At 40.1% G+C, this 25734-nt stretch overlaps 1 protein-coding gene and 1 long non-coding RNA gene across 2 annotated transcripts in view; one reads left to right on the forward strand and one right to left on the reverse strand.

Moving 5' to 3' along the window:
- The window catches only part of LOC131995517 (uncharacterized), a 289133-nt gene that overhangs the window by 94248 nt on the left and 169151 nt on the right, over window positions 1-25734 (forward strand). The window contains exon 3 of the long non-coding RNA XR_009397473.1: window positions 11413-11479. This is a non-coding gene — a long non-coding RNA (uncharacterized LOC131995517). The remainder of the gene's footprint in view (window positions 1-11412; window positions 11480-25734) is intronic.
- The window catches only part of LOC106092493 (transmembrane channel-like protein), a 165198-nt gene that overhangs the window by 10422 nt on the left and 129042 nt on the right, over window positions 1-25734 (reverse strand). Inside the window, exons 15-16 of the mRNA XM_059364169.1 lie at window positions 454-558; window positions 44-225 (exon numbers count right to left, since the gene is read on the reverse strand). Coding sequence (XP_059220152.1) covers window positions 44-225; window positions 454-558 — 287 coding nt within the window. The remainder of the gene's footprint in view (window positions 1-43; window positions 226-453; window positions 559-25734) is intronic.

The raw sequence follows: 25734 nt of genomic DNA on the forward strand, positions 1-25734 counted from the left end.
TCCTTACATAGAACACCATCTTTGTGCTGCTAATTTTACTCACTTGAATACAACTTCGTGGGGCACATTGCAGGTCAAAACAATCCACGATCTAAAGTACATCATAATCACCAATTTCACAAGATTGATAATCACCAGACCGGGTGAAAAAAATATGCCCATCCACACCTGTCCCTGGTTGTTAATCAAACCCAAAATGTTTTCAGCAATCTTAAAATCTCCATACTTTTAGATTACAAAACGCGAACGCATTGCAAGGAGAAAGAAGAAAAGGTTCAAAGTATATGGAAAGTGCAAGAATATACATTAGGATTGAAATAAAGATTGAGGATATTAGGCATAAGCACTCTTCTAACTTTTATAGAAGGGTGATTATGTTTAGTATCCTCAGCAGTAAGTTAAAAGGAATTTCTTCTTGCTAAGAGTTTAAATGTTATTGAAAATTAAACATACCTGTGGAAAGGTTTTCTCCATGTCCCAACACCAATTCTGATTTACATAACGCACAAATAGGGCTCGCAAAAAATCTATAACCAAGGATAGGACGGTGGCAGTTATCTGGAAAAAAATTTAAAGGTATTGCATTAAAAATTTGTATATTGCTCGTTGCCGACTATTTAATACCCTACATCTACCCTTTATGGGTAAATTGGGCAGTCTTATATATAAAATTCAATTTGTGTTTGTTTGCTTTTTCCGTATAGACTCAAAAACGGCTAAACCGATTACCTTCAACTTTCACAGATTGTGTAGGTTGGTCTGGAAGGAAACATAGGCTATATAATTTTTTGATAGCGGGAGGGGGGGCGGACCCTCCTCTTTACCCAAAAAGTACTACCCAAAAATAAAAGTGGACCGATCGGGACAATATGGGATTCAAATGAAAGGTATTCGAGAGTAAAGTATGAATTTCATAAAAAAAAGTTGGGTCCAAGCACCTAGAGGGCCGCCCCAGCCCCAAAACCGCTTAAAATAGGTTTATTTGACGATCATAACAATATGGGACTCAAATGACAGGTATTAGGAAGTAGGTATATGCTTTATAATTTACTAGCTGACCCGGGCCCGCTCCGCTGCGCCTTCTTTTACTTTATATGGAACAAAAGGTTCCTTGGAATATTTATTTTCGACAACTAATGATCTTTTAGTGAAATACTATGCTACGAAAAATAGTATATCGCTTGACTAACAGTTTAACAATATAAGTGCCTTTATCTGAATTCCATATGATCTTCATTGGTCAACGAAATTAAGTTTGGATATAAGGTGTATTTCATTCTTAAAATACTTTATTTCAGTTCGATATCCTCATGATGTGTGATTTAGTGGTGTTTTCGGGGGAGAGGTGGTCCCCCAGATACTTGGCCCTGAAAAAATATCAGCATCGTGCTCTTCTGTCAAATACCATTTATTTAAACCCCATATTGCCATTGGCTTAAGAGGAGTTTACAGGATGAGGCGTCCCCCAAATTCATGGCCTCAAAATTCGTTTTCTAATCTCAAATACCTTTCATTTGAGCCACATATTGGCATGGTCGAAAAATTTTTTCCCTTTGGGGGTGTTTTGGGAAAGGGGTGATGCCCTAAATACATGGTCCTTCATTTGGATATCAAATTCGTATTCTACTCCCAAATAGTCTTTTTTGAGCCCCATATTGTGATGGTCAGTAAAAATTGCTGTGTGTGGGGTATTTTGGGAAAGGGGTAGACCCCCAGAAAAATGGTCCAGAAAATGGGTATCAATTCTTGCTCTACCCCCCAATACCTTTCATTTAAGCCCCACATTTACATGGTCTGTAAATATGCCCGATTTAGGGGTGTTTTGGGTAGTGAGGTGGTCCCTCAAATACTAAGCCCTGAAAATATATCAGCAACGTGCTTTATTCTCATATATCTATATGACATTTATTTGAACTACATATAGGCATTGACCTCAAAATTGGATATCAAATTGGTTTTCTAATCTCAAATACCATTCATTTAAATCCCTTATTGCAAAAGCCAGCAAATATGTCCGGTTTGGGGTATGGGCCCTAAAAACTATAAATATCCAGCTCCACTGTCTTGAAGACCCAAATTGTCTTGGTGAGCAAATACGTTCGATTTGGGGGTTGTTATGGTGGTGGGACGTTTCCTATAGAGTTGGTGTCTGATGTTGAGATCAGCATTCGAAAAATGTTGGTTTGAAAGATTCGCAGTGCAGCTCAATAGATTCAGGACTTTAGTGCATTCATGTGTGTGCTATTGGTTGTGACATTTGACATTTTCCAAATCTGGGTTGGCAAATGTAAACAATTTTACGATATTGCAATTTCGAGCAACTCCTCCAGATTTTGACGATGCAACCTGGTATTCTACCTGGACTCCTCAAAATAATTTTTTTTTGGAAATCAATGTCGAGCAAAAAGATGTAACATTGCACCACAACATTTTTGGTCATAATCTGGAGGAGTTCCATGCCTATTCCAATTTGTTATTGGTATGCAACCTTCTTTTCTTCCTTGTTAACAACAGCCATCCTTCATGGACATGCTTCACACCATTTTTAAAGAAAACTTCAAAAAGTTAAATATTTTTGCCATCTCAACCGAATGTGCATTTTACCTGCTCTTAAAATATCGGAAATTTGTTTATTTTTAACTATAGCATCAACGCAAAGTTTCTCTAATTCGATTTATAAAGTTAATGTTAGCCTACAGCCTTTCACTAAGCCATTAACCAAAACAAATGAGTTGCAATTTTTCAAAGCCATCAAGCACAAAAGCTTCTTATAAGGATCAACGTTAATGACTAGATTCCATAAAACTTTCGATTGTGTGTCCATTTAATTAAAAATAACAATTAGATAACCTTAAACTTGAATCTTCCTCTCAAACCTGGAGAATTTTATTCTCTTATTGACACCCTTTGAATGAAATTCATATCGACTTTTTTCGACGTTTCATCCTCCCACAGATGCTCGTAATGGTTGTTGCTGCTGTTCTCTAACCAAGAAACGAAACAAAACAAAAAGGTAACCAATTGAAACTTTTTCCATTTAACTTTTTAAAATCGAGCTGGGGAGAAGAGTAAACTCTAAAAGCATCATCAGCTTTAACTTTTGCAATAGGCCACCACAAGCCTTGTGGACTCGATGATGGTTTCTCTTTCGTCCAAACAAATCGAAAGTTAATCTTTACGTGTTAACAAAATGTACTTTCGAACTTTTACCAAGAACATAAGAAGATTCAAGGAGTTTCGGGAGCAGTGTCGATTGGCTTCAAAGTGTGTTCAGTATCACTTTTTGTGTTTTTTTGTTTTACATTTGCAAACTTTTCATTTTTAGCTAAGCACAAATGATGGGGCAAGAGAAGTTTGAATTGTAAAGTGGCTTATTTTTCAAACTCACTATCAATGGGGTGGGTGATATACTGCTCTCGAGTTTCCAATTGAATGATTAGGTTTGGTCGAAAAGAGGATGCAGATATTACTCTGCCCGATGCCACTATGGATATACACCTAATCCAGTAATCGGCTTGTTGTGCACTCTAGAAGGTAAAAAGTAATCTCGAACAAGTAAAAAGGCTTTAAGTTCGGCCGGGCTGAACTTTGGATACCCACCACCTTTCGTCACAATCCGGTGAAAAATGCATACCTTATGCCCCATAGCAGCTATATCGAAATATGTGCCGATTTGAACCAACTACTAATAAGTACAAGTCATTGTTCAACTGTGTATAACAAAATATCGGTCTTTTTAGTAGCTATATTTAAAAATAAACCAATCTGAACCATATAAGACACGGATGTCGAGAAGCCTAACATAAGTCACTGTGTCGAATTTCAGTGCAATCGGATTATGAATGCGCCTTTTATGGGGCCAAGACTTTAAATCGATATATCGGTCTATATGGCAGCTATATCCAAAACTTAACCGATTTGGGCCAAGTTGCAGAAAACTGTCGAAGAGCCTAACACAACTCACTGTCCCGAATTTCGGCGAAATCTCACAATAAATGCGCCTTTTATAGGCCCAAAACCTTAAAAGTGAGAGATCGGTCAATATGACAGCTATATCCAAATCTGGACCGAACTGGGCCACATTGTAGAAGGATGTCGAAAGTCTTAACTTAACTCACTGTCCCAAATTTCGGCGACATAGGACAATAAATGCGCCTTTGATGGGCCCAAAACTTTAAATCGAGAGATCGGTCTATATGGCAGCTATATTCAAATCTGTACCGATCTGGGCCAAATTGAAGAAGGATGTCGAAGGGCCTAACACAACTCACTTTCCCAAATTTTGGCGACATCGGACAATAAATGCGCTATTTATGGGCGCAAGACCTTAAATCGAGAGATCGGTCTATATGACAGCTACATCCAAATCTGTACCGATCTGAGCCAAATTGAAGAAGGATGTCGCAGGGCCCAACACAACTCACTTTCCCAAATTTCGGCAAAATCGGACAATAAATGCGTCTTTTATGGGTCCAAAACCTTAAATGGAGAGATCGGTTGATATGGCAGCTATATCCAAATCTAAACCGATCTGAGCCATATTGCAGATTTATCTCGAGGGTATTGACTTAACTCACTGTCCCGAATTTCGGCGACATAAGACAATAAATGCGCCTTTGATGGTCTCAAACTATGAATCAAGAAATCGGTCTATATGGCAGCTAAATCCAAATCTGGACCGATCTGAGCCAAATTGAAGAAGGATGTTGAAGGGCCCAACACAACTCACTGTCCCAAATTTCGGCAAAATCGGACATAAAAATACGCCTTTTATAGGCCCAAAACCTTAAATCGAGAGATCGTTCAATATGGCAGCTATATCCAAATATGGACCGATCTGTCCCATATTGCAATGGTATGTCGAAGGTATTAACTTAACTCACTGTCCCAAATTTCGGCGACATAGGACAATAAATGCGCCTTTGATGGGCCCAAAACCTTGAATCGAGAGGGCGGTCTATATGTCAGCTATATTAAAATCTGGACCGATCTGGGCCAAATTAAAGAAGGGTGTCGAATAACCTAACACAACTCACTGTTCCAAATTTCGGCGACATCGGACAGTAAATGAGCCTCTTATGTGCGTAAGACCTTAAATCGAGATATCGGTCTATATGGCAGCTATATCCAAATCTGGACCGATCTTGGCCAAATTAAAAAATGATGTCGAAGGGTCTACCACAACTCATTGTCCGTAATTTCAGCAAAATAGGATAATAAATGTGGCTTCTATGGGCTTAAGACCCTATTTCGGCGAATCGGTCTATATGCCTGCTATATCCAAATCTGGAACGATCTGAGCCAAATTGATAAAGGATGTCGAAGGTCTCAACATAACTCACTGTCTCTAATTTCAGCAATATCGGATAATACAAGTGGTTTTTAAGGGCCTAAGACCCTAAGTCGGCGGATCGGTCTATAGGGGGGCTATATCAAGATAAAGTCCGATATTGCCCATCTTCGAACTTAACATGCTTATGGACAAGAATAGTATCTGTGCAAAGTTTCAGCTCAATATCTCTATTTTTAAAGAATTTAGAGTGATTTCAACAGACAGACTGACGGACATTGCTAGATCGTCTTAGATTTTTACGCTGATCAAGAATATATATACCTTAAAGGATCGGAAATGGATATTTCGATGTGTTGCAAACGGAATAACAAAATTAATATACCCTCATCCTTCGGTGGTGGGTATAAGAGGAATATTTTAAGTTAGGAATTACAACTTGCAAAATCCTCAATTGTTGTCCCTACTACTCCCCTAAGTTGGTTCATGTCTGGTATCGTGTCCCCTCTTAAGTACCGGTGTTTTTAGCCGCGAAAGCCAAGAAATAATATAGGAAATGCTCCACCGTCTCATCATCTTCCTTACATGCCCTACACATGCACACACTTTCCGTACCGATTTTGCATAAGTGATCTAGTAGTCCTATGTGCCACGTTATGACATCAAAAGCAAAACTGACCTCCTTTTTACTTCCTTTCAGTAAAAGCTTCGTCCTCTCAAGATCCGGATCACCCCATAGAATTTTCACCGTCCTACCGATCATTTCGTTGTTCTACAGTGTTCGTTCGTTGCCCACGCCCTTAACTCGGACTGCGTCGACGCGAAAAGCTTCGGGTTCACCAAGTTTATTGACAGCAGTCCTCTGGCCTTCACCGCCAAATCGTCTGCCCTTTCATTTCCCCTTACGCCGTTATGGCCCAGCACCCAAACGATGCGGATTGTGCCATACTCAGAGAAGGCGTTAATCTCATTCTTACACTCCTAGACTATTCGTGACCTTACTGTGACCTTAAAGATGTTCACACTCGACATCCTCGACCACACCTGCTCAAGCATTCCGTGATCGCCCGGATCTCCGCCTGCAGGACCGTATTATGGTCAGACAGTCTAAAACAGATCACAGTTCCTAGATTCTCAATGTAAACGCGCAGACCCACTCTCACCCCTAACTTTGATCCATCCGTGTAACATGATCTTCCAGACAGCAGTACTAGGGTTCCGTCAATCCAAGACTGTGCCGCTGACAGCAGTCTCGACCTCAAGTCTCGTCTCAGTTATCCGATCGGAAACCTCTTCTCTTCTTTCCAGGTTTCCTATCGTCGGCTCGATTATACCGCGATGGCATGAGCTGCTCCTATCCTCAATCCATTCTCCCATGGCCTTAAGTCTCATAGCCGAAGTGTCTGCCTCACAAGGGTCGGATATCTAGAATAGTCTTAAATGCTTTAATGGGCGTGATCCTCATCGTTCCGCCTATGCCAAGACAACATGTTTTCTGAACTTGCTGTATGGTCCTAACGTTGCACTTTTCTCCTTACTACTGAGCCGCAAGTAAGTGTTTGTCTAATCACGTTTCTGTAGAGCCAGTGGAATATCCTCGGATTCAGGCCCCATTTCGAGCCAACAGCCGCACTACATAGTGCCTAACATCTGTAAGCCTTCTCAGTACGCACTATATTATTTACTCTGTCCAAATAATGGGTCAAATTTGCTAATATTTCCCTCATCCCACATTTATTAGCGCTTGTTTTGTTTTTTGTATCCTCTCTTTGTCATCTCTCACAAATATTGCTCTCTCACTCTCACTGAAAAACGGGTTTTGTGTAACACCACACACCTGATAAGCCACCATATGTTTTAGTTTTTGGCAATTTTTTCTTGTGCTCGGATGTTTTGGAGACTCTTTGATTGAAAAAAGTGACAAAGTTTACAAATTCCTCGAATAAACTTCAGATAAGTGTTAAAAAGCAATGTAAATGTAATATATTTGTGTGTTTCGAAGATAGAACATTCATTGAATGAATGAATGAATTATTGATCAATTAATAAATAGAAAGACATACCAAGTCGTCGCGAGTGCGTGTGTGTTTTATAATTCACAACAATGAGAGTGGTGGGCTTAAGTAAGTCGGTGAAAAAATGCAATTACCTACATACATATTTCCCAACATCAACAGGCTGTGGTAAAAGACACACTATGGTGGATAGCAGTAGCAACCTTTTGCAAATAATGTAAGGTAAGTTATAAGCAATTTATTTAGTTATATTTATTATTTAACGGCCAATTAAATTTCCTTAACGAAAGGCCATGGATATGAGGGACTAGTTTTCAATAAAAGAAGAAAATAATAGAAGAAGAAGCATAAACACAGTTAATTGTTGTTTGTTTTTCTAAAGCATTCGTTTTGGGTGTGAATGTGCAGTCATAGGTGGGAGTATTAGTGGTGAGAGTAAGATAAACAAATGGTGGGAGAGAAAGGTGAGGGTTTTGGGGGGGGGAATTAATGCTCGTCTTTGGCGTGCGAGGCATTTGCATTACTATTGTTGTTGTTTTGTATATGTTTTATGAGACTGCACAACAAAAACAATTTTGTAACTACGGGTCATATGGAGTAGGTGGGTTTCATAAAGGCGAGTTTATGGTACATATTAGAGTCAAACAGCTGAATGGATTTTAATGAATTTGAAATCGAATCGAAAGGTATTTTTCCAGAGATGGATGGCTTATATATAAAAATTAATTTTTCGAAAGTGAAATCCAAAATGAGGAATTCATTTTCAATAAGACGAGATGAAGCAGAAACACAGCAAGTGTTGTCCCTTTTTACTTTCGTTATTTGTGTGAATGCAAAGCCATAGGTGGAATATTAGTTGTGATAGTGCATGAGTGGAGATGGGTTTCTAACGTGTAAATATCCAATACATGGGTATTTAATGGGTAAATACCCAATAAATTCCCTTTTTATGCCCACCACCATAGGATAGGGGATACATTCATTTAGTCATTCCGTTTGCAACATATCGAAATATCCATTGCCGACTCTACAAAGTATATATATTTCGAATCGTCGTAAAATTCTAAGGCGATTGAACGATGTCCGTGTGTCTGTCCGTCTGTCTGTTGTAATGACTCTACAGACTTATACAATTGAAATATTGAGCTGAAATTTGGCACAAATACGCACGCAGGTTAAGTTCTTGAACGGGCCAAATCGGACCATATTTGGATATATCAGGGTCTTTATCTACCGATAAAGGATCTGAAGCCCATAAAAGCTTTATTTATTACCCGATTTCACTGAAATTTGAAACAGTAGCGCAGAGGTAAGCATGTCCGCCTACGACGCTGAACGCCTGGGTTCGAATCCTGGCGAGAACATCGTGAAAATTTTCAGCGGTTGTTATCCCCTCCTAATGCTGGCGACATTTGGGAGGTACTGTACTATTTGGTATGTCAGCCACGTAAAAACTTCTCCAAAAAGAGGTGTCGCACTGCGGCACGCCGTTCGGACTCGGCTATAAAATGGAGGTCACTTATCATTGAGCTTAAAACTTGAATCGGACAGCACTCATTGATGTGTGAGAAGTTTGCCCCTGTTCCTTAATGGAATGTTCATGGGCAAATTTGCATTTGCAAATTATTTTAAATCTCGCGACATCCGATCCAAATATGGTTCAGATCGGACTTTATTTAGATATAGCCGCCATTTGAGTTTTACTTATTAACCCATTAGGCTGAAATTTGAATCAGTGAGTTATTTTAAGCATCCCGACATCCGACCCAAATATGTATCAGGTCAGACTATATAGATTTCATACAGATTGATCTTCAAATTTAGGGTCTTAATCCCATAAAAAGCGGATTTATTGCCAGATTTTGCTGAAACTGTTACTTGTATAATCATTTTCCTAAAAATTTTTGATGATATCATATTCTTTGTATAAAAACCTGACCTTCTGATCTCATAAAATCTAAATTTAGTTATATATAGTCGCTATATAAATATAAATTGGTAATTTTTTCATCCGATTTCGATAAATCTTGGCACAGTGAGTTCTGGTTGACCCCTACCCATTTTTGCGAAGTGTGGTCCAGATCGGACCATATTTGGATATACCTGCCTTATAGACCGACCGCCAGATCTCCCGATATAAGGTATTAAGGCCATATAAGATCCATTTATTATCCGATTTCGATGAAAATTTACACAGTGAGTTCTGGTAGAATCCTACCCATTCCTGTCAAATGTGGTCCAGATCGTATCCAAATATGAACCGATCTGTACGATATTCAACATAGAGTTGTTGAAGGGTACCAAAACGCACTGTGCCAAATTTCATCGAAATCGATCTTGACAATATGGGGCTCACATTAAAGGTATTTGGGAGCACGAAATTCAAACCCACTTTCGAGAGTTCACACTGGTGGTCCACACTACCCTGGTGGTCCACACCACCCTGGTGGTCCACACCACCCTGGTGGTCCACACCACCCTGGTGGTCCACACCACCCTGGTGGTCCACACCACCCTGGTGGTCCACACCACCCTGGTGGTCCACACCACCCTGGTGGTCCACACCACCCTGGTGGTCCACACCACCCTGGTGGTCCACGCCACCCTAGTGGTCCACACCACCCTGGTGGTCCGCACCACCCTGGGTGTCCACACCACCCTGGTGGTCCACACCAACCTGGTGGTCCACACCATCCTGGTGGTCCACACCACCCTGGTGGTTCACACCACCCTGGTGGTCCACACCACCCTGGGGGTCTACATCATCCTGGGGGTCCTCATCATCCTGGGGTCCACACCACCCTGGGGGTCCACACCACCCTGGGCGTCCACACCACCCTAGGGGTCCAAATCACACTGGTGGTCCACACCACCCTGGGGGTCCAAAGCACCCTGGTGGTCCCCACCACCTTGGTGGTCCACAAAAGCCTGCCGACTCTTAAAATCCCCATGGAAATATCGAGTTCAAATAAAGAATGGAGTACATTTACCTTCAAAACTTAAATTACCCTAAACCCTCCTTGTGAATCCATAGACCAATGAAAATAATTGATTCAGATAAAGGTATTGATATTGTTATACTGTTAGTCAAGCAGTATACATGTACTATTTTCGTAGGATGGTATTTCACTAAATGCTCTTTAATTATCGAAAATAAATATTCAAAGAATAATTTTGTTTCACATCAAGTAAAAGAAGGTGCTGCGTGGAGGGCCCGGTTCAGCTAGTCGCTCCCATATAAACCGATCTTCAGATTTGACTTCTTGAGCCCCTGGAAGCCGCAATTTTCATCCGATTTGGCTGAAATTTTAGACTTAGTGTTCTTTTATGACTTCCATCAATTGTGCCAAGTGTGGTATAAATCGGTCTATAATCTAGTATATCTCGTTTATAAACCGGACTTACGGTTTGACTTCTCGAGCTCCTGTAAGCCACATTTCTTATTCAATATGGCTGAAATTTAGCATGTAGTGTTCTGTTATGACTTCCAACGACTGTGTTAAGTACGGTCCAAATCGGTCTATAACCTGATATAGCTCCCATATAAACCGATCTCCCGATTTGACTTATTGAGCTCTTGGAAGCCGCAATTTTTTGCCGATTTGGCTGACATTTTGCACGTAGTGTTTTGTTATGACTTCCAACGACTGTGTTAAGTACGGTCCAAATCGGTCTATAACCTGATGTAGCTCCCATATACATTAATCGCCCGATTTGACTTCTTGAACCCTTACAAGCCGCAATTGTTGTTTGATTTGGCTGAAATTTTGTTATGACTTCCAATAACTGTGCCAAGTACCAAAAATCCAAAATCAGTCTATTACCTGATATGGCTCCCATGTAAACCGGTTTCTCGATCATCCTTGTTCGGTTCCTAGAAGCTTTAATTTTTGCTGGTTTGGCAGAAGTTGGCTATGTAGAAGAAAATTATGCCCTACAACCTAATTTATTTTGTATACATTTTTAGCACAATCCATGGGGGTGGGTTCCTCAGATTCGGCCCGGCCGAACTTAGCACGCTTTTACTTTTTTTATATGCTTTGATCATTTTTAAGTCTACGCACACATACGATTTCATTACATAACTGTTTTTTTTTTCTTTTGCAGAAAATGGAAGGTGTTAATTTGTGTCATCTTTCCTTTCCCCAATCTATCCAATTGGACATAAAGCAAGGTAAGTTAAACCGAATTAACTAAGTAATTGAAATGGCAACAAAGGAATCCCAAGCAAAGACATAAAGAAGTTCTTTTTGACAAACACATTTCACCTAAAAGGTTGTCGAAAAAGTTTTTCTTTGATTTCAATGCTCCATTCCATAAAAAAACTCGAACGGTAACCTTTTATGGCCTATACAAAAGTTTTCCATCATTTAGGATCGGAGAAAAAAAACCTAAACTTTTTGTCCTCCCTTTCCTTTCCTTCGCAAAGAGAGAGCAAACGGTAAAAATCATTGCAAAATAGCTACGCAAGAATTAATTCCAACAGTGTCCCATAGAAATTTGTTTTGTGGTTGAACACAAATTCCCCACATAGCCATCATTCGATGGCAAATAAAATTATAAACTTATTTGATATGCATGACACATTAAAATTCTATTTGTTACAAAATTGCTTGGCAAAAGAATGAAAAAAAACCCAAACCGAAATCAAAAGCCTTACCTCAGTCGAAAAATAGTCCCCCCAAACGAGAATCCCTTACCGTTTGCAAAAGTATAAAAACTAAACCAAATCTAGGATGACAGCCAGTTCTTGGCCACAAGCGTTGCTTCTGCTTCGCTATGGATGTTATTTATTTGCTTTGCCTTTTCATACAAGGGAAAAAAGGAAGCACTTTTTTTTTTGTATGGTCGTGTTCGTGCGTAAATTAATGTCACATTTCGCCTTGCATCCCGTTTTCTCTTTACGTCTATGCGAACGGGGGGGGGCTAGGAAATTGAATTGGACTAGTTGAGCTCTCTCGCCCCAAACCACAATCATGTATTGTAGTACATCCTGGAATATGTGTTGACATGCTGTAACTTAATAGGTTTTTTTCTTTTTGGTTCGTACGCCCTCGAGGTTCATTAGATTCGGTACCACAGTTTCCGGGGGAATTGCTTTTGTGGTAGCGCAAGTAGATAGACGTAGTCATACATCAGATGTTGTGCTGCTTTATCTTCTCTTCTATTTATTAGTTGTCATGCAAACTGCTCAAGTTTATATTTATTCGGTGGCAGGATTCATTCCCAACAGCGTTCGTGATACCCTGCAGTCGGATTTGTGCTGGTTGTCTCATACACAGCCTGTATATGATACATTCGAAATATAAAAGGTAAATACGAGCAAAGTTCGGCTGGGTTTTTTATCCACCGCCATGGAATTTGGAGGCCACCGTAGCGCAAAGGTTAGCATGTCCGCCTATGATGCTGAACGCCTGGGTTCGAATCCTGGCGGGAACATCGAGAAAAAATTATCAGCGGTGGTTTTCTCCTCCTAATGCTGGCTATATTTGGGAGTCACTGTACCATTAGGTATGGCAACCATGTAAAAACTTCTCCCCAAAGAGGTGTCGCACTGCGGCACGGCGTTCGGACTCGGCTATAAAAAGGAGGTCCTTCATTAAGCTTAAACTTGAATCGGACAGCAGTCATTGATGAGTGAGAATATTGCCCCTGTTCCTTAGTGGAATGTTCAGGGGCAAATTTTGCCATGGATTTTGCTAAAAAATTTACTTAAATTTTCTATGTTTTTCCTTTCGGGGCGAACTTTATGTTGAACGATTTTTCTAGCAATGGAAATTGAAAGCCAAAGATCACTGCACACCAACCACTGTGGGACGCGTTACGTCCTGGGTTAAATCGGGTAACTATTGAGGGACAACCGTGGCCCAGACGTTAGCAGGTTCGTCTCTGAAGCTGAACGCCTAGGTTCCAATCCCGGCGATAATATCATTAAAAATTTTTCAGCTATGGTATCTCCTCCTGGTGCTGACAACGTTTGTGAGATATTTATCTATGGTAAACAGCCGTGAAAGTGGTGACGCTCAGCAGTTCGTATTCGGCAATGAAAAGGAGGTCCCTTATCAATGAGCTTAAACTTGTATCGGACAATACTCATTGATATGAAAGAAGTATCCCCGCTGTAGGTTAGGTTAAGTTAGGTTTAAGTGGCAGTCTGCCATCAGACTCCCTTAGACGTTTTCGTCCATCGTGATACCACAGGAACAGAAGAAGGAAGATGCCTTCTAGTTGTAGTTCCCGTTGAACCATCCAGATCGCTTTAAAATGCCCAGTAACTTGCGAATGTTCACATCCGCTAAATCGGACAGGTTCTCAAAGAAATGAGACCCTAAAGTGGAACAAATTCTGACTGCTAGTGCATCTCATCATCCTCGATGTCCCTACAGCTTCTGCAGAAGTCGTTGCTGGCTACCTTCAGTCTGTCCGCATGTTTTTCGATTAGACAGTGACCTGTCATGACGGACACAATAATTGAGACGTCTGTTCTAGCCAATAACAGCAAAGCAGTAGACCTTTTAAAGTCTAGATGAGGCCACATAGTTTTGGAATGCTCACAGCCCCCTCATTGTGATCATCTATCGTTCGTTGCCCTTCGGGTCTGGTCCTGAAAACTTAGCTTACATGTCGCCAGAGGCATACCCACAGATTCCAGGTGAATTTTGAACTGTTCAGTCATCTCGTTGAGAGATCTGCGACAGTCGAGGGGGATTTTTGTGTTCAGAAATACGTTCTCCGGGGATTTAATGGCTGCCGTCGTCGTAATGACATTATATCTTAGCCACTCCACTACTTCCTTAATTTCAAGGATCTCTGCTTGATAAACACTGCAGTGGTCGGATAACCTTTTTGACATGACCAGTTCTAGAGAACACCCCAAAGCTCACCCGTTCGCTAGTTTGGAACCATCCGTATAGAAGTCTATTTAACTTCTAAGACCAGGGATATCGTAGTTCCAGTCGGCTAAATCAGGGATATCGTAGTTCCAATGGGCTAAATAGTGGTACAGTACTTTTTTTTTATCAAAAAGCGGCTCAGGTAGGATGTAATCCACACTACCTGGAACATAGGATATTGTATCAAGGATAACACAGTGTTCGTAGGCTCCACATAACCAAAGAGGAAGCTCCCTTAGCCGCGTACGCAAATAAGCAGAATAGTCGATTTTGGAGTTAAGATCAGTCAGAAGATTTTCATGATTTAACAATGCATCCAGAAAAAGTAACAGTTTGGTGCGGTTTATGGGCTGGTGGCATCATTGGACCGTACTTCTTCAAAGAGTATGCAAATCGTGACGCAATTGTCAATAGTGAGCACTACCTCATGATTATATCCAACCTTTTTTTTGTCCAAAATGCAAGAGCTTGACTTGCATGACAATTCATAACAATGGACTTGTTGAGAGGTGAGTTTGGTGAACATTTCATTTCACTTCGGGACCGGTCAATTGGCCGCCTAGATCGTGCGCTTTAACGCCTTTAGACTATTTTTTGTGGGGCTATGTTAAAGCTACCAATGCATCCAGAGAAAGTCACAGTTTTGGTGCGGTTTATGAGCTGGTGGCATCGTTGGACTAGACTTTTTCAAAGATGATGCTAATCGTAATGTAACTGTGAATGGTGAGTGCTATCGTGAGATGCTTGCTCGTTTTGCCCAAAATGCAACAGCTTGACTTGCATGACATGTGGTTTCACGCCCCTTAAATTAATTGCCATAAATTTAAGGGGAGTTTATTGGATGAGGCATCTCCCACTCACTTGGCAACAAAATTGGTTTTCAAATTCGTTTTCTAATCCCATGTACATTTTATTTGAGCCGCATATTGCCATGGTCGGTACATTTTTACTCTTTGGGGGGTGTTTTGGGAAAGTACTAATACATGATGCCACATTTGGATATCAGATTCGTATCAGTCAGAAGATTTTCATGATTTAACAATGCATCCAAAAAAAGTAACAATTTGGTGCGGTTTATGGGCTGGTGGCATCATTGGACCGTACTTCTTCAAAGAGTATGCGAATAGTGACGCAATTGTCAATAGTGAGCACTACCACATGATTATATCCAACCTTTTTTTTGTCCAAAATGCAAGAGCTTGACTTGCATGACAATTCATAACAATGGACTTGTTGAGAGGTGAGTTCGGTGAACATTTCATTTCACTTCGGGACCGGTCAATTGGCCGCCTAGATCGTGCGATTTAACGCCTTTAGACTATTTTTTGTGGGGCTATGTTAAAACTACCAATGCATCCAGAGAAAGTCACAGTTTTGGTGCGGTTTATGAGCTGGTGGCATCGTTGGACTAGACTTTTTCAAAGATGATGCTAATCGTAATGTAACTGTGAATGGTGAGTGCTATCGTGAGATGCTTGCTCGTTTTGCCCAAAATGCAACAGCTTGACTTGCATGACATGTGGTTTCACGCCCCTTAAATTAATTGCCATAAATTTAAGGGGAGTTTATTGGATGAGGCATCTCCCACTCACTTGGCAACAAAATTGGTTTTCAAATTCGTTTTCTAATCCCAAGTACATTTTATTTGAGCCGCATATTGCCATGGTCGGTACATTTTTACTCTTTGGGGGGTGTTTTGGGAAAGTACTAATACATGATGCCACATTTGGATATCAGATTCGTATTCTACTCCCAAATATCTTTATTTGAGCCCCATGTCGCGATGTCAGTAAATAATTGCTGTTTGGGGGGTGTTTTGGAGAATGAAAATTGGTACCGAAAGTGGGTGTCAATTTCGTGCTTTATAATACCAATACCTTCCATTTGCGCCCCCATTGACATGGTCTCTAAATATGTCCGTTTAAGGTGTGTTTTGGGTGGGGTTGTTCCCCAAACACTTAGACCTAAAAATAAATTAGCATCATGCTCTACTCTCAAATATCATTCATTTGAACCCCATTTTGCTATTGGCCTAGAAATTGGATAACATATTCATTTTCTAATTTCAAATACTTTTCGTTTAAACCCCTTTTGATATGGGACCTAAAAACAATCAATATCGAGCTCCACCCTCTTTAAGGCCAAAAATATCATGGTGAGGAACTACGTCCTATTTGGGGGTTGCTATGGGGTTGGGACGTCCCCTAGATGGTTGGTCCCGAATGTTGATATTAGATTGGTGACCTTCTCCCAAATACCTTCAATTTGAGCCCCATATTTTCATAGTCGACAGACATGTCCGGTTTAGATGGTGTTTTGGTGGATGGGTTGTCCACTCAGTGACTTGTCCCTAAAATATATATCAGATTGGTGTTCTATTCTGAAATACCTCTTATTTGAGCCCCATATTGCAATGGTAAGCAAGTACGTTCTATTTGGGTGGTATTTTGGGGTGGGGTGCTCCCATAGACACTTTTTCCCGAATATTGATATCAGATTCGTGCTTTACTCCTAAAGACCTTTCATTTGAGCCGCATATTGCTATGGTCGTAAATCTATTCTCCTTGGTGGATGTTTTTGGGGAGGGGCGGCCCCCAAACACTTGGTCCCACATTTGAATATCAGATTAATATTCTACTCTCAAATACCTTTCATTTGAGTCCCATATTGCCATGGTCGGTAAATATGTCCGATTTAGGGGTTGCTCCGACAATTGGATAACAGATTCGTTTACTAATCTTAAATACCTTTCATTTGAGTGTCATATTGTCATGATTGGTCTATATATATATTTGGCAGGTTTTGGGGGTGGGGCTGTCCCCCTAGGTACCCCATCCGAAATTTGGAAGCCAAATTTTTATTTTTGGGTAACTTTAAGAGAGCACACAAAATTTCGCTTAAATCGCACCACCCATCACCGAGATCTGGTGTTTCTGAAAATTAGGGCAAGGGGGAGGGTCCGCCTCCCCTCTTCAAATATCGAAAACTGTAGAACGCTATTTCCATCACGGAATCATTATGCACCATCTATGAAAATTTCAAGAAAATCGGTTTAGCCGTTTGTGAGCTAATAAGGAACACACAAACAAACATACATACAAACAAACAAACAAACAAACCTACAAACAAACACAAATTGATTTTTATATAAAGGGTGATTTTTTTGAGGTTAGGATTTTCATGCATTAGTATTTGACAGATCATGTGGGATTTCAGACATGGTGTCAAAGAGAAAGATGCTCAGTATGCTTTGACATTTCATCATGAATAGACTTACTAACGAGCAACGCTTGCAAATCATTGAATTTTATTACCAAAATCAGTGTTCGGTTCGAAATGTGTTCATTCACCGTAACGTTGCGTCCAACAGCATCTTTGAAAAAATACGGTCCAATGATTCCACCAGCGTACAAACCACACCAAACAGTGCATTTTTCGGGATGCATGGGCAGTTCTTGAACGGCTTCTGGTTGCTCTTCACTCCAAATGCGGCAATTTTGCTTATTTACGTAGCCATTCAACCAGAAATGAGCCTCATCGCTGAACAAAATTTGTCAAAATTTGAACACATTTCGAACCGAACACTGATTTTGGTAATAAAATTCAATGATTTGCAAGCGTTGCTCGTTAGTAAGTCTATTCATGATGAAATGTCAAAGCATACTGAGCATCTTTCTCTTTGACACCATGTCTGAAATCCCACGTGATCTGTCAAATATTAATGCATGAAAATCCTAACCTCAAAAAAATCACCCTTTATAAGAAAATAGCATAAAATAAAACAAAAAGCTAAAATTTTTTGTCAGTTCAACAGCAATGCCTCTTAAAAACTGTAGCGACGAAAATATTTCCTAAAACAACGGCCCTATGATTGCTTAAACAGCACTCATGTTTGCTTCCCTATTTTCAGCAGACAAAAACTTATGTTTTAGCAAACATTTTTGTTATTTTGTATAACAAATTTCGTTGACTCTCTATTCACATTATACAGTGTCTCTGATGTCGACCACTATCTTTTCGGTTCCCTACTTTGACAATTGGTTCCTTTATTGTGCTTTTGATTGTTTTAGTTTCTTGCGACAGAGTCGTCGTTAACGTGTTGTGAATATGAAAATGAATTTGTTATTCAAACAACCAACTTTGCCACTTTCCAGCCGCAAGCTATTTCTCCATGCATACAATCATGCCAAATTAGAGCACAGGAAATGTGGTTGACAATATAAGAATAGTAGGGAAATAACAAGATTTTTATATTCATTATGCTTTAACTCTAGATTAATTAATGCTACATTTATAAAGAGTGTTTGTTCGTTTTCCCCAAATATTCTTGAGAAGGGGAAAACTAGCATTCTCTTTTTTTTATCATAATAAATTGTAAAACCATAACGAAGGTGGAAAGTATACTGGACAAGAAAATTTAAAGTAAGGAACTTTTGATGGGTTTATAACAAAATTTTTTAATATATGAAGATATTTTTCTACTACAAATTTAATTTGGATAAAAGGTCTAAAAAATCCTCCATCTCCAAATCCCTGTAAATGTTTCGCTTTTTCTATGCAAATTTTGCCCATAAACATTCCACTAAAGAACAGGGGCAAACTTCTCACATATCAATGAGAGCAGTCCGATTCAAGTTTAAGCTCAATGATAAGGGGCCTCCTTTTAATAGCCGAGTCCGAACGGCGTGCCGCAGTGCGACACCTCTTTGGAGAGAAGTTTTATATGGCATAGTATATCACAAATATTGTCAGCATTAGGAGGAGGAAACCACCGCTGAAAATTTTTTGTGATGGTCTCGCCAGGATTCGAACCCAGGCGTTCAGCGTCATAGGCCGACATGCTAACCTCTGCGCAACTGTGACCTGCTTTTTATACTCTCCACCATAGGATGGGGGCATACTAATTTTGTCATTCTGTGTGTGACTACTCAAAATATTCGTCTGAGAACCCATAAAGAATATATATTCTTGATCGTAGTGACATTTTATGTCGATCTAGCCATGTCCGTCCGTTTGTCTGCCGAAAGCACACTGACTTTCGAAGAAGTAAAGCTAGCCGCTTAAAATTTTGCACAAATACTTCTTATTAGTGTAGGTCGGTTGGGATTGTAAATGGGCTATATCGGTCTATGTTTTGATATAGCTGCCATATAAACCGATCTTGGGTCTTCACTTCTTGAGTCACTAGAGGGCGCAATTCCTATCCAATTTGCATGAAATTTTGTCAATTCTCAAATAAACCCATCTTGAATCTTGACTTCTTGAGCCACTAAAGGGCGCAATTCTTATCCGTACTATTAGGGTAAAGGGGAGGGTCCGCCCCTCTTCCGAGACCAACCTACACAATCTGTGAAAATTTCAAGTTAATCGGTTAGCCGTTTTTGAGTCTATACGGAACAAACAAACAAACCGGCAAACAAACAAACACAAATTGAATTTTATATAAAAGGTAACTACCACATTGGTATCAAAGTAAAGGTATTTGAGAGTAGAAATCGAATCTGATATCCAATTGAGGGACTCAGTGTTTCGTGGGTCACCCATCCACTAAAAAACCCTTCAAATCTCATCAAATCCGATTTGAAAGGAGCACAAAATTGACTTCCACTTTTGAGACCAAGTCTCTGGGATTTCACCACACCCTTAAACAGAACTTTTACTTATTGGGGTTTAAATAAAAGGTATTTGAGAGTAGAGAAATGCACAGGAAAATTAGAATACATTTTCAACTGATATTAGGCAGAAGTTTCGAAATTAAGAGTACTTTTCTCCAACATAGCATTATCGGGCGCAGCAGAGTATATAAATATAACTAAATTTTTATTCTGTGTGTTGTAGATGGCACAGTGGAGCGTGCTTGGGTTGGTTAGTTCATATAAAATCTTCGGTTCATATCTAAATAAGAACTGATATAGCCATTTTGTAATCACTGACGTTGTCCCAGTGAATTCAGAAATACGTTCGCCAAAAATTTGAAGGCTGCCGTACCTTCTATTACCAGGTATATTGTAATTCTAATTGGCTTTATCACTCGTAGAGGTAAAGTATTTTCTTTTATCAAATAGCGGGGTCAGGCAGTGTTGGGTTAACATTGATTGGAGTATGGGATATTGTATCGAGAATTAAACATTGCCAGCAGCCGCTAATACATCAAAGATAATGCATCTTTACGGCTGTTGTCGCAGCTATGTCTAATCACATTGTCTAAAGTTATAACGTGTGAGATTGAATACAGTGCATTAGTTGATGCTGTTATCAATACGGCTGTGATTCACAAATAAACCATACTTTGGTTCCGGCTAAGTCGGACTTTTGAACCGATATTGATACGATATGTCCTTGTGTACATGAGGTTTTACAACATGTTTTTATTACAATTGAATTTACGTTTATTTCTTGAATATATTTACTCTCCCTCGAAAAAGTATTAAAACCCTACATTTACATTTACTTCCTTCTTCCCTGTATCATCATCGATGGATAGTCAATAATATATCTTTTGAAGCTTATCTAGCCTAAATCCACAAATTGTCAAATTATGCGTAAAATATAAATAGAACCGTCATCCATCGACTTCCCCACCTGACTTACATCTGTTATATGTCTTTAGGTACATATTTGCCAGCCTGTAGACATATCCATATTTGTGTTGGAATACCAACCATTTATCCAACCATTCATCCTTCTACACCCAGGAGTTCATACATATATATTCGCCCTTAACGATTTTAAACAAATTTCAATCCTGTTATGAAATGTTTAACAACCTTTGCAAGCTGCCCTGCTCGCCAGGATTCGTTTTTTCCCCCATTTCTATTTGGCGAAAGGAAACTGGCGATTTCATGTTGAATGGGGGGGGTTTGAGGTATCTTTTCCATCACAAGGAAGAATGTTTTCTTTCAATGAATGTGTTGGCACACACAAAAGACACAGATATCGAGCATCCTCAAGGCTGAAAATTTGTACAGATATATTCTTTGGCACCGAAAGGAATTAAAAATGTCTCGGGATGAGGGAAACGAGACGCACATTTAATGCTTTGCTTGGTAAATTTGTGACAGCTTGTTATACACTGAGTATCAACCATATCGCATTCTCTTAATATAATCTTATGGACCACACATTACTGAAAAGTATCTTTGCTAGGGAGGGAGAAAAGTATCATACTTAACGGAAGTATGAAAGTACTCCCCAATAATATGGGGGATTTTTAAAGGTTATCTTGGTATCAATAATGCTTATGTGCATTGATTTTAAATAAAACCTAACAAATGGGTGAGCAGAATTTTAAGCTCACAACTTAGGCGTATTAAAGGGTATCCCAATACAAATAAACGATATGGGCTGAATGCAATGAACGGAGGGAAAAAAGATGCTATCAATATAAAATAATTGTTAAGTACTCATTTAAATTTTTTAATTAAAATGGAAAATGGCATAAAAAAAAAACGCCAAAAAAGTTTTCAATTAAAAATTTAATTGAATAAAAAATCATTTTTAATTAAAAATTAACGGATTTAATCATTTTTTAATTGAATATATTTTTTTTTTAATCACAATCATGGTTCGAAATTTTGTAATTTTCTGTTAAAAAATGTCATTGATTCAATCATTATTTTAATCGATTTTTAAAAAATGTTCAACTATGGTGCTTAAGTAAATTAAGTTAGAAAACGGAAGGAGATTTCAAAGATCCGTATGTCCCAGATTTCAACAAATCTATAGCAATACCATGGCTGCCTGTTCTACGTATTGGATTAACCTGACGGAGTCCTTAATCGGCCAAGGGCTGCCTCATCAATGCACAACACACTGCTACGACAACAACAACAACAACAAGTGAAAAGACGTTAAGTTCGGCCGGGCCGAACTTTGGATACCCACCATCTCGGGTTTATGTGTAAACCACCTTTCGTCATATTCTGATGAACAATGCATAGTTTATGCCCCCATAGCAGCTATATCGAAATATGGTTCGATTTGGAACAAATTCGGCGTGAAAATTGAGTGGTCTAATAACTACAAGTCATTGTTCAATTTTGTAGAACAAAAAAATTGTATTTCTGGTAGCTATATCCAACTATAGACCGATCTGAACCATATAGGACAAGGATGTCGAAAAGCCTGACATAAGTCACTGTGTCAAATTTCACCGAAATCGGATTATAAATGCGAAATGTATGGGGCCAAGACTATAAATCGAGAGATCGGTCCATATGGCCGATCAATCTTAAATCGAGAGATCGGTCTATATGTCAGCTATATTCATATCTGGACCAATCTGGGCCAAATTGAAAAAGGTATGTCGAAGGGCCTAGCATAACTCACTGTCCCAAATTTCGGCGACATCGAATAATAAATGCGCCTTTTATGGGCTCAAAACCTTAAATCGAGAGATCGGTCTATATGGCAGCTAAGACCAAAACTGAACCGATCTGTGTCATATTGCAGAAGTATAACGAGGCGCTTAACTTTACTTACTGACCCAAATTTCGGCGACATTGGATAATAAATCCGCCTTTTATGGGCTCAAAACCTTAAATCGAGAGATCGGTCTATATGGCAGCTAAGACCAAAACTGAACCGATCTGTGTCATATTGCAGAAGTATAACGAATTTGAACACATTTCGAACCGAACACTGATTTTGGTAATAAAATTCAATGATTTGCAAGCGTTGCTCGTTAGTAAGTCTATTCATGATGAAATGTCAAAGCATACTGAGCATCTTTCTCTTTGACACCATGTCTGAAATCCCACGTGATCTGTCAAATACTAATGCATGAAAATCCTAACCTCAAAAAAATCACCCTTTATAACGAGGCGCTTAACTTAACTTACTGAACCAAATTTCGGCGACATCGAATAATAAATACGCTTTTTATGGGCGTTAGACCTTAAATCGAGAGATCGGTCTATATGGCAGCTATGACCAAATCTGAACCGATCTGGGCCAAATTGAACAAGACCTAGCACAACGCCCTGTCCCCAATTTCAGTAAAATCGGATAAAAAATGTGGCTTTTATGGCCCTAAGACCCGAAATTGGCGGATCGATCTATATGACACCTGTATGTCCAAATCTAGACCGATCTGGTCCAAATTGAACAAGAATATGGGCCTAAGACCCTAAATCGGCGGATCGGTCTATATGGGGGCTATATCAAGATATAGTTCGATATAGCCCATCTTCGAACTTAAGAACGCACCTGTTTACATAAGTGGTAGGCTTATCGCCAAACATTTCTTTCATCAAATGGTACAAACCATCAGATCTCACTCCTAAGTTAGGTTAGATTAGCTTGAAAAGAAGATGTGAATATTAATCCGACCCATGCCAATATGGACAAACACCAAAGCCAGTAATCAATTGGCTAAGTTGTAAAAAAGTAACCGGATTTAAATCAGGAATTACGTGCTGCTTAAAAAGTCCCTAATTGTTTTCCATACCATGCCGTCCCCACCTAAGTGCCGGTGTCTATTAGCCGCGAATGCCGGGCTATGACATAAATGGCCCAACGACTCATCATCTTCCCCACATGCCCAACACATGCCGCACCGATTTAGCATAAGTGAGCTCGTAGTCCTATGTGTCTTGTTATGATACCGAAAGCTTTGCTAACCTCCTGCTTGCTTCCTTTCAGTAATAGCGTCTTCGTCTCACGATCCGGATCACCCCAAAGAATTTTCGCCGTCCTACTGACTAATTCGCTGTTCCACTGTGTTGCATGCGCAGCCATTCCCTTGACTCGGACTGCGTCGACCCGAAAGGCATCAAGGTTAACCAAGTTTAATGGCCTTCATCGCCAAATAGTCTGCCCTTTCATTTCCCCTTACTTCGTTATGGCCAGGCACTCAAACGGTGCGGAGATGCTCAGAGAAGGCGTTAATCTCCTTCTTACACTGCAAGACTACTCGTGAACTTACTATCCTGGTTGTTATTGCCCTTATGGCAACTTTACTGTCGGTAAAGTTGTTTAGACTCGAAAACCTTGCGTTAGCACCCAACCACTTCACGCATTTGGTTATCGCCCGGATCTCCGCCTGCTGGACTGTATTATGGTCAGGCTGTCTAAAACAGATCTCAGTCCCTGGGTTCTCAATGTAGACCCCCAGACCCACTCTGTCCTCTGGCTTTGATCCATCCGTGTAACATGATCATCCAGATGGCAATACTAGGGTTCCGTCAGTCCAAGACTGTGCCGCTGTCAGCAGTGCCTCGCACTCGACCTCAAGTGTCGTCTCTTCTAATTCATCCGTGTTTCCTATCCTCGCCTCGATTATACCGCGATGGTATGAGCTGCTCCCATTCTCAATCCATTCTCCCATCGTCTTAAGTCTCATAGCCGCAATGGCTGCCTTACACTTCATCTGTATGTCAATGGGTCGGATATCTAGAATAGTTTCCAGTGCTCCGAAACCATATGGTCCTTATGTTGCACCTTTTCTTCATAGCAGTCCCCCAAACAAGTGAGGCGTAAGTAAGAATTGGTCTAATCACGCTCCTGTTTAGCAAAGACCGAGTCAACCCGGTACTGGTCTAAGGATTGGATCAGTGTGTCGGTCCGCATATTGTTAAAAGCCCCTTCGATGTCAATGCATACCGCCAGGGTGTTTGTTTTTGCATCGAAGGATTCTTCTGTTTTATGCACAACCTCGTGCAGGGCAGTCTCCACCTACCTTCCCATGACATAGGCATGCTGTTTATATTTGAGCAGTTCGCTTTATCATGGTAGTAGAAAGGACGTAAGGCTTATGGGTCTGTCGGCCTTTGGTGTCGCATAACTTGCCTTGATGGAAAGCTTGGAGCTTGAAATTTTGCACAAAAACTTCTGATTAGTGTAGGTTGGATGGGATTGTAAATGGACGAAATCGGGCCATATTTTGATATAGCTGTCGTATAAACCTACCTTAGGTCTTGACTTCTTAAGCTTCTATAGGGCGCAATTATTATCCGATTTGGCTGAAATTTTGCACGAAGTGTTGTGGTATGACTCATAACAACTGTGCTAAGATTTGTATAAATCAGCCCGTAACCTGATATGGCCGTCATATAAACCGATCTCCCGATAAGAACTCTTGAGCCTCTAGAGGCCGAATTTCCTAACCGATTTGATTAGGATAACCTGATATAATCGGTTGATAACCTGATTTAGCTGCCATATAAACCGACGTTGGGTCGTGACCTCTAGAGCTTCTACAGGGTCCAATTCTTATGCGATTTTGCATGAAGCGTTCTGGTATGACTCCTAACAACTGTGCCAAGTATAGTCTAAGTCAGTCCATATCCTGATATAGCCGCCATATAAACCGATCTCCCGATTTGACTTCTTGGGCTTCTAGAGGGCGCAATTCTTATCCAATATGGTTGAAATTTTGCTTATGCCGTTTTGATATGGAAACGTGGATTTGGAAACGTTAATTTGGCCCACCTTTGTCTTCCACGTGAACAAGTCGATTTCAGTCTTTGCTGGGTTAATATTGAGACCCCTAGGTCTAGCCCAGTCGTATGTCATCTGCAGGACCCTGCATAGCTGG

The sequence above is a fragment of the Stomoxys calcitrans genome, chromosome 1 (genome assembly GCF_963082655.1).
Source record: "Stomoxys calcitrans chromosome 1, idStoCalc2.1, whole genome shotgun sequence".
In the NCBI taxonomy this organism is placed as follows: domain Eukaryota; kingdom Metazoa; phylum Arthropoda; class Insecta; order Diptera; family Muscidae; genus Stomoxys; species Stomoxys calcitrans.